This window comes from Drosophila yakuba, chromosome 3L (assembly GCF_016746365.2).
Source record: "Drosophila yakuba strain Tai18E2 chromosome 3L, Prin_Dyak_Tai18E2_2.1, whole genome shotgun sequence".
NCBI lineage: Eukaryota > Metazoa > Arthropoda > Insecta > Diptera > Drosophilidae > Drosophila > Drosophila yakuba.
The window spans coordinates 4,916,566-4,931,303 of NC_052529.2; the positions used below are offsets into that span (position 1 = coordinate 4,916,566).

General features: G+C 46.5%; 7 protein-coding genes across 11 annotated transcripts; 4 read left to right on the forward strand and 3 right to left on the reverse strand.

Annotated features, from left to right (window-relative positions):
* Positions 1–191: 191 nt before the first annotated feature.
* On the forward strand, positions 192–3,855 carry LOC6532945 (choline transporter-like 1). The gene is made up of 9 exons (XM_002093644.4): positions 192–464; positions 969–1,345; positions 1,413–1,567; positions 1,625–1,854; positions 1,910–2,210; positions 2,504–2,783; positions 2,847–3,009; positions 3,071–3,292; positions 3,350–3,855. Exons 1-9 carry the CDS (start codon positions 348–350, stop codon positions 3,578–3,580), a joined length of 2,076 nt encoding a protein of 691 aa, XP_002093680.1. The 5' UTR covers positions 192–347; the 3' UTR covers positions 3,581–3,855.
* LOC6532946 (ribosome biogenesis protein BRX1 homolog) lies at positions 3,725–5,051 on the reverse strand. Its single transcript, XM_002093645.4, has 2 exons — positions 4,846–5,051; positions 3,725–4,783 (listed from the first exon to the last, which is right to left on the reverse strand). Exons 1-2 carry the CDS (start codon positions 4,963–4,965, stop codon positions 3,833–3,835), a joined length of 1,071 nt encoding a protein of 356 aa, XP_002093681.2. The 5' UTR covers positions 4,966–5,051; the 3' UTR covers positions 3,725–3,832.
* A 93-nt stretch (positions 5,052–5,144) lies between these two features.
* Positions 5,145–6,101, reverse strand: LOC6532947 (protein twisted gastrulation). The gene has a single exon (XM_002093646.4). It carries the CDS (start codon positions 5,735–5,737, stop codon positions 5,327–5,329), a length of 411 nt encoding a protein of 136 aa, XP_002093682.2. The 5' UTR covers positions 5,738–6,101; the 3' UTR covers positions 5,145–5,326.
* Positions 6,102–6,168: 67 nt separating this feature from the next.
* LOC6532948 (RNA-binding protein 45) lies at positions 6,169–9,253 on the forward strand. Of its 3 annotated transcripts, none has more exons than XR_001454080.3 (9): positions 6,169–6,581; positions 6,645–6,839; positions 6,904–7,289; positions 7,353–7,416; positions 7,474–7,571; positions 7,723–7,829; positions 7,895–8,065; positions 8,132–8,288; positions 8,500–9,253. XR_001454080.3 is itself a non-coding variant. In XM_015194233.3 (9 exons), the coding sequence occupies exons 1-8, from the start codon at positions 6,262–6,264 to the stop codon at positions 8,201–8,203; spliced, it is 1,413 nt and encodes a 470-aa protein (XP_015049719.1). In that variant the 5' UTR covers positions 6,169–6,261; the 3' UTR covers positions 8,204–8,205; positions 8,500–9,253. The 3 variants fall into 3 exon arrangements, 2 of the variants coding, with proteins under 2 accessions (XP_015049719.1, XP_002093683.1); XM_015194233.3 differs by having other exon boundaries at positions 8,132–8,205; XM_002093647.4 differs by having other exon boundaries at positions 8,132–9,253.
* A 193-nt stretch (positions 9,254–9,446) lies between these two features.
* On the forward strand, positions 9,447–10,764 carry LOC6532949 (general transcription factor IIE subunit 2). Its single transcript, XM_002093648.4, has 5 exons — positions 9,447–9,621; positions 9,694–9,798; positions 9,873–10,035; positions 10,095–10,385; positions 10,453–10,764. Exons 1-5 carry the CDS (start codon positions 9,560–9,562, stop codon positions 10,708–10,710), a joined length of 879 nt encoding a protein of 292 aa, XP_002093684.1. The 5' UTR covers positions 9,447–9,559; the 3' UTR covers positions 10,711–10,764.
* A 226-nt stretch (positions 10,765–10,990) lies between these two features.
* On the forward strand, positions 10,991–13,701 carry LOC6532950 (chitooligosaccharidolytic beta-N-acetylglucosaminidase). Of its 3 annotated transcripts, none has more exons than XM_015194234.2 (4): positions 10,991–11,123; positions 11,531–11,652; positions 11,735–12,369; positions 12,449–13,701. In XM_015194234.2, exons 2-4 carry the CDS (start codon positions 11,576–11,578, stop codon positions 13,555–13,557), a joined length of 1,821 nt encoding a protein of 606 aa, XP_015049720.1. In that variant the 5' UTR covers positions 10,991–11,123; positions 11,531–11,575; the 3' UTR covers positions 13,558–13,701. The 3 variants fall into 3 exon arrangements, with proteins under 3 accessions (XP_015049720.1, XP_039230898.1, XP_039230897.1); XM_039374964.2 differs by lacking the exon at positions 10,991–11,123 and having other exon boundaries at positions 11,428–11,652; positions 12,449–13,538; positions 13,601–13,701; XM_039374963.2 differs by lacking the exon at positions 10,991–11,123 and having other exon boundaries at positions 11,429–11,652.
* Positions 13,694–14,729, reverse strand: LOC6532951 (transmembrane protein 50A). The gene is made up of 4 exons (XM_002093650.4): positions 14,561–14,729; positions 14,366–14,500; positions 14,170–14,299; positions 13,694–14,107 (listed from the first exon to the last, which is right to left on the reverse strand). The coding sequence occupies exons 1-4, from the start codon at positions 14,642–14,644 to the stop codon at positions 13,998–14,000; spliced, it is 459 nt and encodes a 152-aa protein (XP_002093686.1). The 5' UTR covers positions 14,645–14,729; the 3' UTR covers positions 13,694–13,997.
* Positions 14,730–14,738: the final 9 nt, after the last annotated feature.

The following is a 14,738-nucleotide window of genomic DNA, read 5'->3' on the forward strand; positions in this document are numbered from 1 at the left end:
AAATATGGTATATATAAATTGCTGAGTTTTTGCAGCTTTAATTATATAACAAGTATTTTGCCAGCGCTTAAATGCGTCTACCTATTTTCAAATCACGCGCGCACCACAAGCCGAATTTCTAGTATTTTCCTGTAGGCCGCAGTTTCGTGGTATTATCTGTCCGCGCTTGCACACCTGGCCACACCTGGCCATTGAGGATTTAGGCGTTGTTATTGTTGTTTCGTCGGTTGTGAATTGAATCAAAATAGAACAAACAAGTGGCTCAACATACTCAAGAAATAGATATAAGTGCAAAGTGATAAGAGAAATTAGGCCCGCTAATTAACGAGCAGCCTACCAAGTGCAAAATGGGCTGTGCGGAGAGCAAGGACGGCGAGGGGGAGGCGCAAAACAATAGGCCCAAATACCGGTCCTGTACGGACACCTGCTGGCTGGCCATTTACATTATATTCTGGCTGTTTTTGGTAAGAATTCAAATAGATTTCGCCATATGCAGATATATATATAGAAGTCTGTATCGGGAAAGTGAAAGCCAAGATATTCATCTGCGCAACGCGTCTCGCTGCTTCGCTGTGTGTGTGAGCGGTTTTTGCGGGAGGAAAGCGGCTACTTGTTACTTGAAAATGTCTCATTCATGTCGTCATCGCTGGATAGCTCATGTGCGGAATTGTTAATTCCTCTAATGAATGCGATGATTTAACAGTCAGGGTTAGTCCGACATATATATAAGCCCACATATAGATTAGATCCCTTGAGAAGCGAATCGATACCCGCTGTGTTGATGTTCTGCTATTCTGCAGGACACGCCACTCCTCGAAAGCATTTCCATGTCAAGTATTTGCATGGGTATGTCGTCCGCCAGAGCGATTATAATAATAATGCCCCTTGACATGACATGCTGGTCATGGGGCGTTGGCTACCTGCACAATGATCTATCCACTTTAATTTGCCTCCTTTTCGCATTACAGATAGTGATAGCCATATTTTCGTTCGTGTATGGAAATCCCTTGCGCATCATCAATGGCTACGACTCCTTTGGCAACACCTGCGGCGTTAAGTACAATGAAAAGTTCAAGGGATTTCCGCTGTCCGGCATGAATACGCTCGACAAGCCGGAGCTTTTCTATTTCGATGTCAAGGAGCTGAAACAGTCCCTCAAGATATGCGTCAAGACATGTCCCGCCAAAACCATGACCAAGGGCAGCGAGCTGCTGGAATACTACAGCCAAACAGGCACTCAGCTTTGCAAATATGACTACAACATGCAGCAGCTGAGTACGGCGGGCAACGATGCCAAAACGTTCAATTTCCTGGGTCCATGTCCCAGTTTTCCCGTTCATGAGAGGTGCGCTTTGATTACATCACCCAAATCAAATGCTAATTTAATTCACACATTAATCACTTCTTTCCAGTTCGCCAGTCCTACATCGCTGTGTGCCCAAGGGTACGGGAGAGAAGGTGCAGAACTACTACGATATGCTCAACAACTGGGATGTGGCCCAGCAGTTTGTTGGCGACATCTACTCCACCTGGCACATCATTGCCATGGTCTGTGGATTAGCTTTGCGTAAGAGATTCCTCAACTTATAATGAAAGTATTGCCTCAAAAAGCCTGTTTCTCTAGTCATTTCCATTGCTCTGGTGACCATGATGCACTGGCTGTCTCGCATCGTCTCCTGGATCATCTGTGTCCTGGTCATAGTGGCCAGTGTGGCGCTCACTGTAGCTCTTTGGTACGCGTACTATAACATACGCAATAAGTCTGGTGTGAATACACAATACTCTTTGCTGGAGGAGTTTGTGCGTAACCAACAGGCGGTCCTCACCCTGGCTGTCCTAGCCACCATAACCATGGTTAGTTAATTATTCAATACTCTGTTCATAGTTTTTTAGCCTGTCTTCTTTTTAGATAATCCTTATCGTGGTCATATACTTCCTGAAGAACAAATTGGCTGGCTTGTCGGCGCTTTTCGAGGAAGCTGGCCAGTGCATGATGAATCTGCCAGGACTTTTGATTGCTCCGCTCTTAGCATTCCTTGTGCTTATAGCCTTCTTAAGCTTTTGGGTGGCAGTGATTGTTTGCCTGGCCACAGCCAGTTCACCTGGACAAAGTCCCATTGCTCCGTTCGACAACTCGAAAGCCCATCAGCAGCTATTGCCAGCAAATGCGTTGTTCGTTTCCAATAGCACCAGCGCCAATGATCTAAGACGTAAGTAGTCTCATATATCTGTGTTCTAAATCCATTCCCAAAGTAGCTTAATTCGAAATAATCTAAATCATATATTTTTGCATTTTGTGGTTATTTTATAACGTGATTTGGTGAATAAGTAAGTGATATTTGATAAGGGCACAGAAGTTTACTCTTGTGTACATATTTCTGTGTTTTCTCCTTACGACTTTTCGATCTAAATTGTATATACAAAAATAAACAACATTTTCTTATGTAATCAGAGAATTAATCAAGTTTCCAGAGAATTAATCAAGTGTTTTTTCCTTAAACAGCCAATATCCGTGTAGAATATGCCGATGCTGGAGCCCTTCGCAGCATGTTCTGGATCTATGTGGTGGGTCTCATTTGGACGGTGGAGTTCATTTTCGCATGCCAGCAGTTTGCTTTGGCCGCAGCCGTGGCCTTCTGGTACTTCCAAAAACCGACCAGCACACCCACGGTTTATGCCATCGGCAAACTGGTTAAGTATCATTTGGGTACGGTGGCCAAGGGATCCTTTGTCATCACCATTTTCAAGATTCCCCGCCTGATACTCACCTATTTGTATGCCAAGTAAGTTGAGTCGTAACTTTGCAAGCGTCTCCCATTCTTAACTAATTGAACGTGACATTTCAGATTGAAGAAAGGCGAGGACAAGGGATCGGAGTGCGCCGCCTGCTGCTTGAAGTGCTGCATATGTGGTTTCTGGCTACTAGAGAAGTTCATTCGCTTCTTGAATCATAATGCCTACACCGTGGTGGCCATCGAATCCATTAACTTCTGCCCCGCTGCTGGCATTGTAAGTTACTATCACACAAATTTTGTATTTTTCCAAACTAAAAATGTTTATTTTTTTTTAGGCATGGAATGCCATGGCCACGAATGTTTTGCAAGTGGCCACCATTAACAGTGTGGGCGACTTCATTCTCTTCCTGGGAAAGGTTGTGGTGGCCGCCCTCTCTGGCCTGATTGGTATCGTATTGCTCAAGGACATGCCGGGTCTGAATTTCTACATGGCCCCCGTCATAATCATCATTATATTCTCCTTCTTCATTGCTCACATTATCCTATCGCTATTTGAGGTAGGTATTGGTTTACAATCTGTTTAAGCTTGAGGCTAACCAATGAATTCGTAACAGATGGTAGTGGACACCCTATTCCTCTGCGTTTGTGAGGATAAGACACTGAATGGTCGCTCTGGTCGTTGGGCGCAGAGCAACTTGGCCAAGCTAGTAGGCGAGGAACCGCTGCAGCCTGGCGAGGAGCCGCCCATCGAAGTTGTTCAAATGATGCCCATCAACAAGCAGCCATTTAGTATTACCCGACTCCCTCAGTCCGATCCCGAGGTAGCTCCCATGTCGGCGGAGTAGCTCTAGGATGGAGCTAGATGCTTTCGCTTTTGTATTCCAAACGCAGAACCTCCCCGAAACTCAACGCACATCTCATTAGGATGTTAATATTTATATACATACCATTACTCCGTCGCGACGTACAAAGCAGAACAGTGGGACAAATAATAACTGGTAATCTTGTCTATTGATATATTCAAACTTAGGATGCACAGTTTGTAAACGTATTTATAAAGTTTAATCGTTTTTGTATCTTAATGTAAAATGAGGTGTTTAAACCTTTTTCACGCGTTTAATGGTTCTTGCCTTCTTTCTTTCAATCACATCTCTAACGGCCTGCAGTTGTTTTTCCTTGATCTTTTTGGTTAGCGCCGATTTGGGTGTCTGTTTGGCGGCTTCCTCCTTCTTCTTTTTGGCTATCGCAGCCAGAATCTTGGCCGTCTCCACGGGATCATCGTCCTCAAACAGCTCTTCGTTCTCGGCGCCATCGTAAGCTCTGACCGGTCGCGTGGCCTCGTGCTTGACCTTTTGTTCCACTCGGTTCACGTACTTGTCCTTGGCGGCCTTCTTGAGTACCTGTCGCTGTTTGGATGGGCTCACGTAGTCTGGATTCTCCCAGATGGTTTTGCCAGTAAAGGAACCATCGAATATTTTCACAGGATTCAACACGTAACGCGGTCCGACTTCGGACAAGCCACCATCCTCGGACAGAATCTGGAAGTTTCTGAACCAGATGCGTTTATCCAGGTAGGTGAAGGTGTAAACGTGATCCACGAAGGGCTGGCTCTTGGGATGATGGTTGGGCACGGAGTAGGTCTGCACGAACAGCTCCTTGAGCAGCTTAAGATGCGGCAGCTCATCGAATTTGGAGTCAAACGAGAGCAGCGGTCGCGATCCCCGCAAGCAGTTGCCCGTCATCTTCAGTTCGGCCATTGTGTGAATGTTTTCGATGAGGAATTTAGCTGATGGACCAGTGGCTCCCGTGGTGTTGGATATCCACATATACAGATCCCTTTTCCGGCGTCCCTCGAACAGCATGGCCTTATTGCAGTGCTTCATTTCACACATTTCGTTGACCACCGACAAGGTTTTGGAGCGCTCCATTTTGGATTCGGGACGATGGTGCGGCATCAGGGTCTTAATATCCTTCATCAAGTGCCGGTCACGGTGGCTAATACCGCGTGCGGAGAAGACCAGCACGCGCTGTTTGTTCACCCACTTTTCCTGCAATTAAAATTGAGTTTTTAGTTAAGAAATTCTACGTTCTCGGGAGTCCCATTTCTTGCCTTCTTGGGCACCACATCATCTGAGGATCGCTGTGGCGGCAGTGGTGGGTTTTCATCCAGCGGCACTATCTCCAGCTGCGGCGCAGCCTTCTTTTTCTTATTCTGGAACTTGCGGCCCATTTTTTCTACTTTAAATATTTAAAAACAATTGAAAAGAAGTGCGAAGGTAAAACGTGGAGTGACAACAACCAGGGATGGATATCTATTCAAAACCAGGGCGTCGACAGCACGTGCAACTAAATTGTGGCATTTCCGAACACTGCATGGGAAATTTGTAAAATGTCCGTTAATTCAAACCAAAAACTGGAGAAATAAAATTAAAGACTGTTTTTAACGGTATATTTTATTTTTGTTAAACCGTATCATCTCGTGAATCCCTAAAATCTTAAACTTTAATATGAATTACAACTAGCATTAGGTATAACACCCAATTTTAAGCTTCTAACTGGCATTAGAATATGTATTTTTGAGATAATATGTTTCAATCCTCTTCATCTTCAATTCCCGGTTCAGGACACAGTCGACATCTGCTTTCGTTTACGCCATAATTTATGCACTGTTCTCCCACGCACTCGCAACATCCATCATGAAACCACCTATAGCTGGTGGCTCCGGTTTTCAGGCAGGTCTGTCTACACTTATTCCAGGATGTGCACTGATCCAGATACAACACGGTGCAGTTTGGGCCGGAACCTGGTTGTCCAGCCGTTGAAAACGAGACCACGGTCCAATTGTAGGTGTATCCATCGTTTGGAGAGGAGGACATGGCCCTGAACAGAGCTGGCATTCCTTCGAATTCCTCAATGTGCGACTTTTTACGCATTTCTGCCATATTTGCGAGGCCTAACTGTCCAAAGGATAGCAAAATGAAGATAGTCACAAGTGATTTCATATTGGATTGAAAAATGCAACTGCGGTGTTAAGTGCGAGTGCAGATCACTTTTAAATTAGTTGTTTGTTCAGGTAGGTAATATTGTTAATGTAATAACGTTTCAGGTAGAAAGTCACTAACCAGCTGTCGCCAAGGGGCGTTATCTATTTTATAACTATTACCTAAATGGTATTGGTCCTTTTTAAGGGATTTCTTTATCTTTCGCACTGCTCTGTTTGCGGACTTCTTTTCGGGGCTGAATAAATTAATCCCTAATCACGGGCACTCAGTAATGATTTAAAACAGTTCGAGCTGTTTTGAAATTAAAATCTGAAATTGGTACATTTAAAAATATTTTGATGTAATAATTAAAGAACCAGTTCGCTCAACGGAACCAGTACATATTTCCCTGCAAATTGTTTTGTTCATATATCGATCACTTCACATCTCTATCTTGTATGTATACGCTATCAAAGCGGCAAAAGCGAAAAAAGTCGAAGTGCAAATAATTTCAGCAGAGCGGAAAACAAAGATAAATCAGAAGCATGTCAGACTACAGATCACAATCGCGCAGTGGCGGAGGACGTGGCGGCCAGGAGTACTCAAACGACGATGATCCGCCGATGTCGCGGCTATTCATCATTTGCAACAAGGCGCACACAGAGGAGGATTTCCGTGAGGCCTTCTCGCCATACGGAGAAATCGAGGATATTTGGGTGGTAAAGGACAAGCACACGCAGGAGAACAAGGGAATCGCCTACGTCAAGTTCTCCAAGACTTCGGATGCGGCCAAGGCGCAGGAGGAGATGAACGGCAAGACCATTGGCAAGATGGATCGCACCCTCAAAGTCCTGGTGGCAGCCAAGTGAGATTTGCCTTGAGTACTGGTACCCAAGAACATGGCCTAACCGCTACCCCCTTCTTTCAGTCGCAATCAGGGCTCGAATAAGTCTGAGAACGAGCAGGAGAAGTACGTGAGACTCTTCATAGTAATCCCCAAAACAGCCACCGAGGAGGATATTCGCGAGGAATTCTCCCAGTGGGGCGATGTGGAATCTGTCACAATTGTCAAGGAGAAGAACAATGGCAATCCCAAGGGCTTTGGATATGTCCGCTTCACCAAGTGCGTGGCGAATGCAGCCGTTGCCAATTGTCCAAGCCATAACTAATCTAATCTCAATACACAGGTTCTACTATGCAGCTGTGGCTTTCGAGAACTGCTCCGCCAAGTATAGAGCTGTTTTTGCCGAGCCTAAGAGTTCTTCACGCACACAGAGGGATCAGTACGGTCGTCTACCCGAGGATAATTCTTTGTATAACAGCTCGGGACGTGGCAATTCTAATTTTAATGGAGGCGGTGGCAGCAGCGGAGGCGGCGGCGGCAGCAGCTACAACAACGACTGGAATGTGTCGCAGAACAACGACATGGCGGCCTTCCTGCGCATGCAGAATGTCCCAGTGGCCCAGCCCTCCTGCCTGGAGGTCAACGTGAGCAACTGCGTCAACCAGGATCAGCTATGGCGTCTCTTCGACATCATACCCGGCTTGGACTATTGCCAAATCATGCGGGAACGTACGTAAACAGTCTGGTGTAGGTTCCAATTACCTTTAAAGCTAATTGTAATCCCCATTGCAGATGGACCGCGCACCAATGAGGCCTTAGTGGTGTATGACAACCCAGAAGCCGCCATTTATGCCAAGTAAACTTAGCTCTAAAACTCTTTTTTTATCAAGGCCCTAACTTTATTCTATTTTAGGGACAAACTTCATGGATTGGAGTACCCAATGGGCGAACGCATCATTGTCAAAGTCAATGGAATGAGCTCATCTCGAATGGACACGTCCTTCATAGACAGTACGCCAGTTAAATCAATCAAGGGTTACAGGCCGCGGCACCACCTGTAGCCAATTATTAAACTCTTTTGTTTGGTTTATTTTTTACGCTTTCTTGGCTTTAAATGCATGCTCTCTCCTATGCCTAGATTTAATGTGGTCTTTTATTTTAGAGCGCACCAAAAAGGATGCCATCTGCAATGTGCCTTTGCCCCCAACTCAGCCACTGGCATCGCCGGACGAGCAGGTGGCCCAGCGACTGTTTATTGTGCTCTCAGCGGTAGGTGCCACTGTACCGTGTCCAATTTGCATTAGTTATAAACATTGTTTCTTATCAACCATCAGAACTTGCCGCATTCGATCTTGAAAAACATATTCTCTTGCTGGTCGGGACTGATCGATGTCTACCTGCTGCCCAACAAGAACTGCGGCTACGTCAAGTATGCGGAGGTCGAAAGTGCTCAAATGGCCATTCGCACCCTAAATGGAGCCGAAATTTGCGGCACCAAAATCAAGGTGTGTATCTTGTACTTGTGTTATATTGTACGTGTATTCAATCAATCAATTTTTATCTCATATCAGGTAATGGAGGCTGAGGAGCGCAGTGGATCCGATGGCGATGATGGCGGTCGCAAGCGTTTAAGGCGGAATTGAGTGTAAGTAGCCAGTTGAGAATGCATAACTGCCGTATCTATTTATGTAGCCATAGTTGGACTGAGTGTGTGAGCCGTGGTCCGAGGTAAGTAGCTGTGCAAATTCCAAACCGAAACCTTTTAACAATTTAAGTTACGCATTCGCCTAACGCTCGTGTGCCGAGAGCTTTTGGTGGGGTCAACCACTTGCTGCACTTGCCCTGTGCACCGGTTGGCCATCGATGTCCACGTTACCCATGACGCCCACTGAGCGCGAACATAATAAGCCAAACCATTTTTATCTTTCTATCTCCACAGACCCACTGACAACCAAGAACTTACAGAGAACGCAATGTACGAGTACGTAACTAACTTGAGCATACAGTCCGATAAAAACAGTCGAAACAGTCAAAACAGTTGAACTGACAACCAACCACCAACAACGCAACCACGCAACAACCAACCAATAACCAAACAAGAACCACCACCACAACAACACTCTCTTAACGGAATATCCACAAGAACCACGAGGACTGGAGAACGCAGAACGGAAACGGAAACGGCGAACGAAGACCGGAGACCGTACCCGGGTGAACAAACCAAACGAGCCAACGAAATCACCACACCCGTTGACTCTACTATTGACTAACTCAAGTGGGCCTCGTACAGAGCACTCGTAGAAAGACCCTTTTTCGTACGACCTTTTAAACGGAGCCAACGAAACCGCAATGCTTGCTATATACACTATCCATATATGGTGTCATATATATTTCTGTAAACATACCGCTTAGGGGACTTTTGAATCTAGCCGTGATACAGGAACGAACTCTGTGTAACTTGAACTATTACTAACGTATTCCGACGAGATTCAGCCAAGCAATAAATTCAAACGCAATGAATTTCACCAGAGTATTAACTCTATCTCGTAAACCCACGATAAAGCCGTGCGTGAAAATAAGTCTTTTCATATATTAGATTAAAAAAAAAACGATATTTTACTGTATAAGCCCTAAAATAAATAAAAATAAATGGATCAAATAATGGTTTTCTTTGGAAACGGATCGAAAAATAACGCATGCTCTAAATCAAATAAAAGGTTTTGTTGGGTAACCCTTTCAATGCTCGATTATTCTTCTTTTAATGCTCATTTTATCATATATATAAAAGAAATGGTTTAAAAAGCCAACGGACTTCTTGAAAGGGTTTATGATGAACCAGTTCCGAAATGGTTCCCATGTACAACTCCAGCTTCGCAGCCCTGGTAAGTTCCGGTTCCACCGACAGCTGTGCTGCTTTTTGTTTAGATTTTGTAAATTGTTGATTTCACGCAGTAAAGAGCTATTTTTCTTAGAGTTAAATAATAAGAAATACATTCGAAATGGATCCAGCACTGCTTCGCGAGCGCGAGGCCTTCAAAAAGCGGGCGATGGCCACGCCCACGTGAGTACCGCACTTGTGGCTCCTCTGATGAAGATTATTTCTTGAAAATGACATGTTATCCTTTCAAAATAGCGTCGAAAAGAAGTCCAAGCCCGATAGACCAGCTCCACCTCCGTCCAGTGATGAATCCAAGCGCAAAATGCGTCCGCCCACGGCTCCCAAGCTGGACGCCACAACGTGAGTTCCTTGAGGGCTTTTGTACGGCCAGAAATGGGTCTCAACCATGTGGTACTCTTGTAATCCATACTTAGATACAAGACCATGTCCGGCAGTTCCCAGTACCGCTTTGGAGTGCTGGCCAAGATTGTGAAATTCATGCGCACACGTCACCAGGACGGCGACGATCATCCACTGACCATCGACGAGATTCTGGACGAGACCAACCAGCTGGACATTGGGCAATCCGTGAAGAATGTTAGTTGCAGTGCATAATAAGTTTTGGGAGGGTATTAACCACTATTCCTATAATTTAGTGGCTTGCTAGCGAGGCTCTGCACAACAATCCCAAGGTGGAGGCCAGTCCCTGTGGCACCAAGTTCAGTTTCAAGCCAGTCTACAAGATCAAGGATGGCAAAACACTGATGCGTCTGCTTAAGCAGCACGATTTGAAGGGCCTGGGCGGCATTTTGCTCGACGATGTCCAGGAATCTCTGCCACACTGCGAAAAGGTGCTGAAAAACCGAGCAGCAGAAATACTTTTCATTATTAGACCCATTGACAAAAAGAAGATTCTATTCTACAACGACAGAACAGCTAACTTTTCGGTGGGTTATGAACACAAACTTGTGAAATCCCAGCTAATCAAAGTCAATTGCATTCAATTATCTTCAGGTGGACGATGAATTCCAGAAGCTATGGCGCTCGGCTACGGTCGATGCCATGGACGACGCCAAGATCGACGAGTACCTCGAGAAGCAGGGCATTCGCTCCATGCAGGACCATGGCCTCAAGAAACCAGTTCCCAAGCGCAAGAAGGCGGCCAACAAGAAGCGGCAGTTCAAGAAACCCAGGGACAACGAACATTTGGCCGATGTTCTGGAAGTCTACGAGGATAACACACTAACGCTGAAGGGTGTGAACCCAACGTAGAATAAATACATTAGATTATACAAATAAAAACAACTCTCAATGGAATTAAGTGCACTCGAAGCTGGATGTTATAAATTTGTTTACCCACCGGCAATCTAATTGAGAGTCCGTTGTGGCCGAAAACTCAATCCTCAAGATTTATAGTACCAGATTGCTGTTCTGCCAGTGGCTTTGAACTTAAAAATATGACGCCCGGTAGAGGGAAAGATAATTAAAAAGCAAAACTATGTAATCTTTTCCTGACATTCCCCATTGCTTTCCACACCTGGCTGGTTGTGTGTGTGTGAGAGAGGCCAAGAATCGATGCTGGTGGGCAGATAAATTGGCAACAGGGGGAAGCCGTAGCTTTAGTCTGCACTGAACAGCAGCCAAGTTCAGTTGGAATCGATTTGGAATAACCTACATATATTTTGGTACGGCGGTGGATTATTGTTAACAGCCTTTGTTAACCATCCTTTTTGTGTGCGGGTTGATAGCAACAAATTATCTATTATCAACAAAATAATCTATGTGTTGCAATCTAAGAATATAGTTATTAATAATCATTTGTAATCTATTAAGATAATCTAAAGAAATCAATTTTAATATTAACAACATTTAGCAAATATTGCTCATGCGACGCGTGTGTCAGTCATTTTACAAACAATCGTTATACCATTTATTTGTTTTATCAAAGAGTTAGGGTATTCAAAAGTGGGCTTGTAGGAAATCCGGTTCATTGTTTACTTGGCTTTACTCTTTGGCACGGACAATGAGCTCTCTACTCGGTGGCAAAAACTTGTTTTGAAATACTCAATTTGTTTAATTGTAATTCCCAAAGCATTCGCCAGTTGGCTTTGAGAGTTTCTGTGTTGAGGTGGACGAAATGATGTGGACGCGGACTGCACTTGGAGTGGCCCTGCTCCTGGCCCTGGTGTCTCAACTGACGGCTCACGGCTCAGAGTAAGTGATTAAACCTCGTATATTTGAAATCTAGATCAGTCACTGACTTTCTCTTTGCCTTGTTTGCCCCGCCCCCATTCAGTGACTTGGTTTACGGCTACGAGTGCCGCAGTGGCTTCTGCCAGAAGGTGGAGCTCAGCGAGGAGAACTACGCCAAGGCCATTAGTCTGCCCGTGTGCCGGCTCTTCTGCGGCAGCTCCATCGGCACCCTGTGGCCCAAGCCCACGGGTACTGTGCGTCTGGACACGTTGATGCGCCAGGTGGACATCTCCTTCATCGACTTCAATTTCAATGGAACGGCCCGGCAGCAGAAGCTATGGCGAGCGGCTGAGGATCGCTTCATGGAGATGCTGGACGCCCAGATACCTGATCGCAAGGTTCTCGCACGAGGTGGCTACCGCATGACTGTGAACATCAATACTCCGGATGAGCCGACTCCGGCCAGACTCACTCTGGAAACGGACGAGAGCTATGCTTTGGACATTGATACGGATGCTTCGGGTCATGTGCTGGCCAACATTACCGCAGCCAACTTCTTTGGAGCCCGTCATGGTCTGGAGACCCTGGCCCAGTTGATTGTCTACGATGACATCCGCCGCGAGGTTCAGGTAACTGCCAACGCCACCATCAACGATGCTCCGGTGTACAAGTGGCGTGGATTGCTCCTGGACACCTCCCGTAACTACTACTCCGTGAAGTCCATCAAGAGGACGTTGGGTAAGGCATTGGTTCAGGGAAGAGGCAGAGGAGGGGTATATTTTCCATTGACTCAATGAGTATCCTATTTCATCCTTAGAGGGCATGGCCTTGGTCAAACTGAACACCTTCCACTGGCACATCACGGACTCGCACAGCTTCCCACTGGAGGTGAAGAAGCGGCCAGAGCTGCACAAGCTGGGTGCCTATTCCCAACGCCAGGTGTACACCCGTCGGGATGTGGCCGAGGTTGTGGAGTACGGCCGAGTGCGAGGCATCCGTGTTATGCCAGAGTTCGATGCACCTGCCCATGTGGGTGAGGGCTGGCAGCACAAGAACATGACCGCCTGCTTCAATGCTCAGCCATGGAAGTCTTTCTGCGTGGAGCCACCGTGTGGCCAACTGGATCCGACTGTGAACGAAATGTACGATGTGCTGGAGGACATTTACGGCACCATGTTCGAACAGTTCAACCCGGATGTCTTCCACATGGGCGGCGATGAAGTGTCCACCAGCTGCTGGAACAGCAGCCAGCCCATCCAGAAGTGGATGAAGCAGCAGGGATGGGGGCTGGAGACCGCCGATTTCATGCGCTTGTGGGGACACTTCCAGACGGAGGCTCTCGGTCGCGTGGACAAGGTGGCCAATGGTACGCACACGCCCATCATTCTGTGGACTAGTGGACTCACCGAGGAGCCCTTCATCGACGAGTATCTGAACCCAGAGCGTTACATCATTCAGATCTGGACCACTGGTGCAGATCCGAAGGTAAAGAAGATTCTGGAGCGCGGCTACAAGATCATTGTGTCCAATTACGATGCTCTGTACTTGGACTGCGGCGGAGCTGGCTGGGTGACCGATGGCAACAACTGGTGCTCCCCCTACATTGGCTGGCAGAAGGTGTACGACAACAGCTTGAAATCCATTGCCGGCGATTACGAGCATCATGTCTTGGGCGCGGAAGGAGCCATTTGGTCGGAGCAGATCGACGAGCACACCCTGGATAACCGCTTCTGGCCCAGGGCCAGTGCCTTGGCCGAACGACTGTGGTCAAATCCTGGCGAGGGTTGGCGCCAGGCCGAGTCACGTCTGCTGCTGCATCGCCAGCGACTGGTGGACAACGGTCTGGGTGCGGAGGCCATGCAGCCGCAGTGGTGCTTGCAAAACGAGCACGAGTGTCCCATTGACGCGTACGATGCACAAGTTTGACAAGCTATTAAACCTTTCCTCTTAACGGTCGCTATCCTTGTAGATGTAGTCGGGGCAGCGGGCGGCATGGGTTGATCGTCCTGTTGCTACTCACAACGCTCTCTGCCTGAAAATAAAGCACAGCTCAAAGGTGGCCTTACGCAAGTGACTTGTCGTTTATTATGTTAAATATAAATGAGATTATTGGCCCTGCTCTGCGCCCTATTCCGACTCAAAGTGACACAATCGGAAGTAATAAGGGGAAATCCTTACGCCTTCAACGATTCTTACGAATCTGAACAGAAACAGAGTTGTACAATTTATGCTTTAAACTGGGGTGAGGCTTTGCGGGTGATGGTGTCCTCGGCCTCAAGCATAAACTCCTTGGACTCCTGAATATGTACGTATGAGTCTAGATACTAAAAGCAGCGTTCCCGTGTGCAATATTTTCGATGGAAGCTCTACTCATTCCACTCCTCCTCGTTGCGTCCAAACTTGTAGATCAAACTGGCGAACAGGATGAATACGTTCTGCATCAGCAGAGCCACACCAAACCAGCCTTCCTTCTTTTCTGAAAACGATTAGTGGGTGCAATTCAGCTTAGGGATTCACAAATCATTGCTTAATCCTTACCATTGTTGATGAAGTCGTCGATCATCACCCAGATGGCGGCAATGATGGAGGCGAAGCCCATTAGGAAGCCCACAAGCAGCCAGATCTTTGCTATCCTGGCACCGGACTCCGAAGAGTTCTCCTCCGAAATCTGCGCACAAAACAAAAGGAGTGAGTCACTTGTTAAACCCAATGATAAGTGGGTGCTGTTTCTTACATGTTCCCCCTTCACTGCGTTCACCATGCAGAAGCTGATGGTGCCGAAGATGCCAATGAAGACATGTCCTGTGGTAATCTGGTGCTTGAGGTCGATGGACATGGCGTCGATAAGAACCCACCATCCTGCAAAAAACTAAAGAAAAAAAGTTGCACTGTCAGGCGGCTGGTTCTTTGTCTGCGGTTGTTACTTTACCAGAAGTCCGGCTATTATGGAGGTGTTCCTGTTCCTGGACGCCTCGCCTGTGAAGTAGTCCGCAACTTTGTCCAAGACGCTCATTGTTTAGGCTTTAAAACGTAATTCAATTTATTCTACTCCTAAATCTTCTTGTTTTGACGCACAGGGTTGTCTGCCTGCAGGTGAATATTGGCTA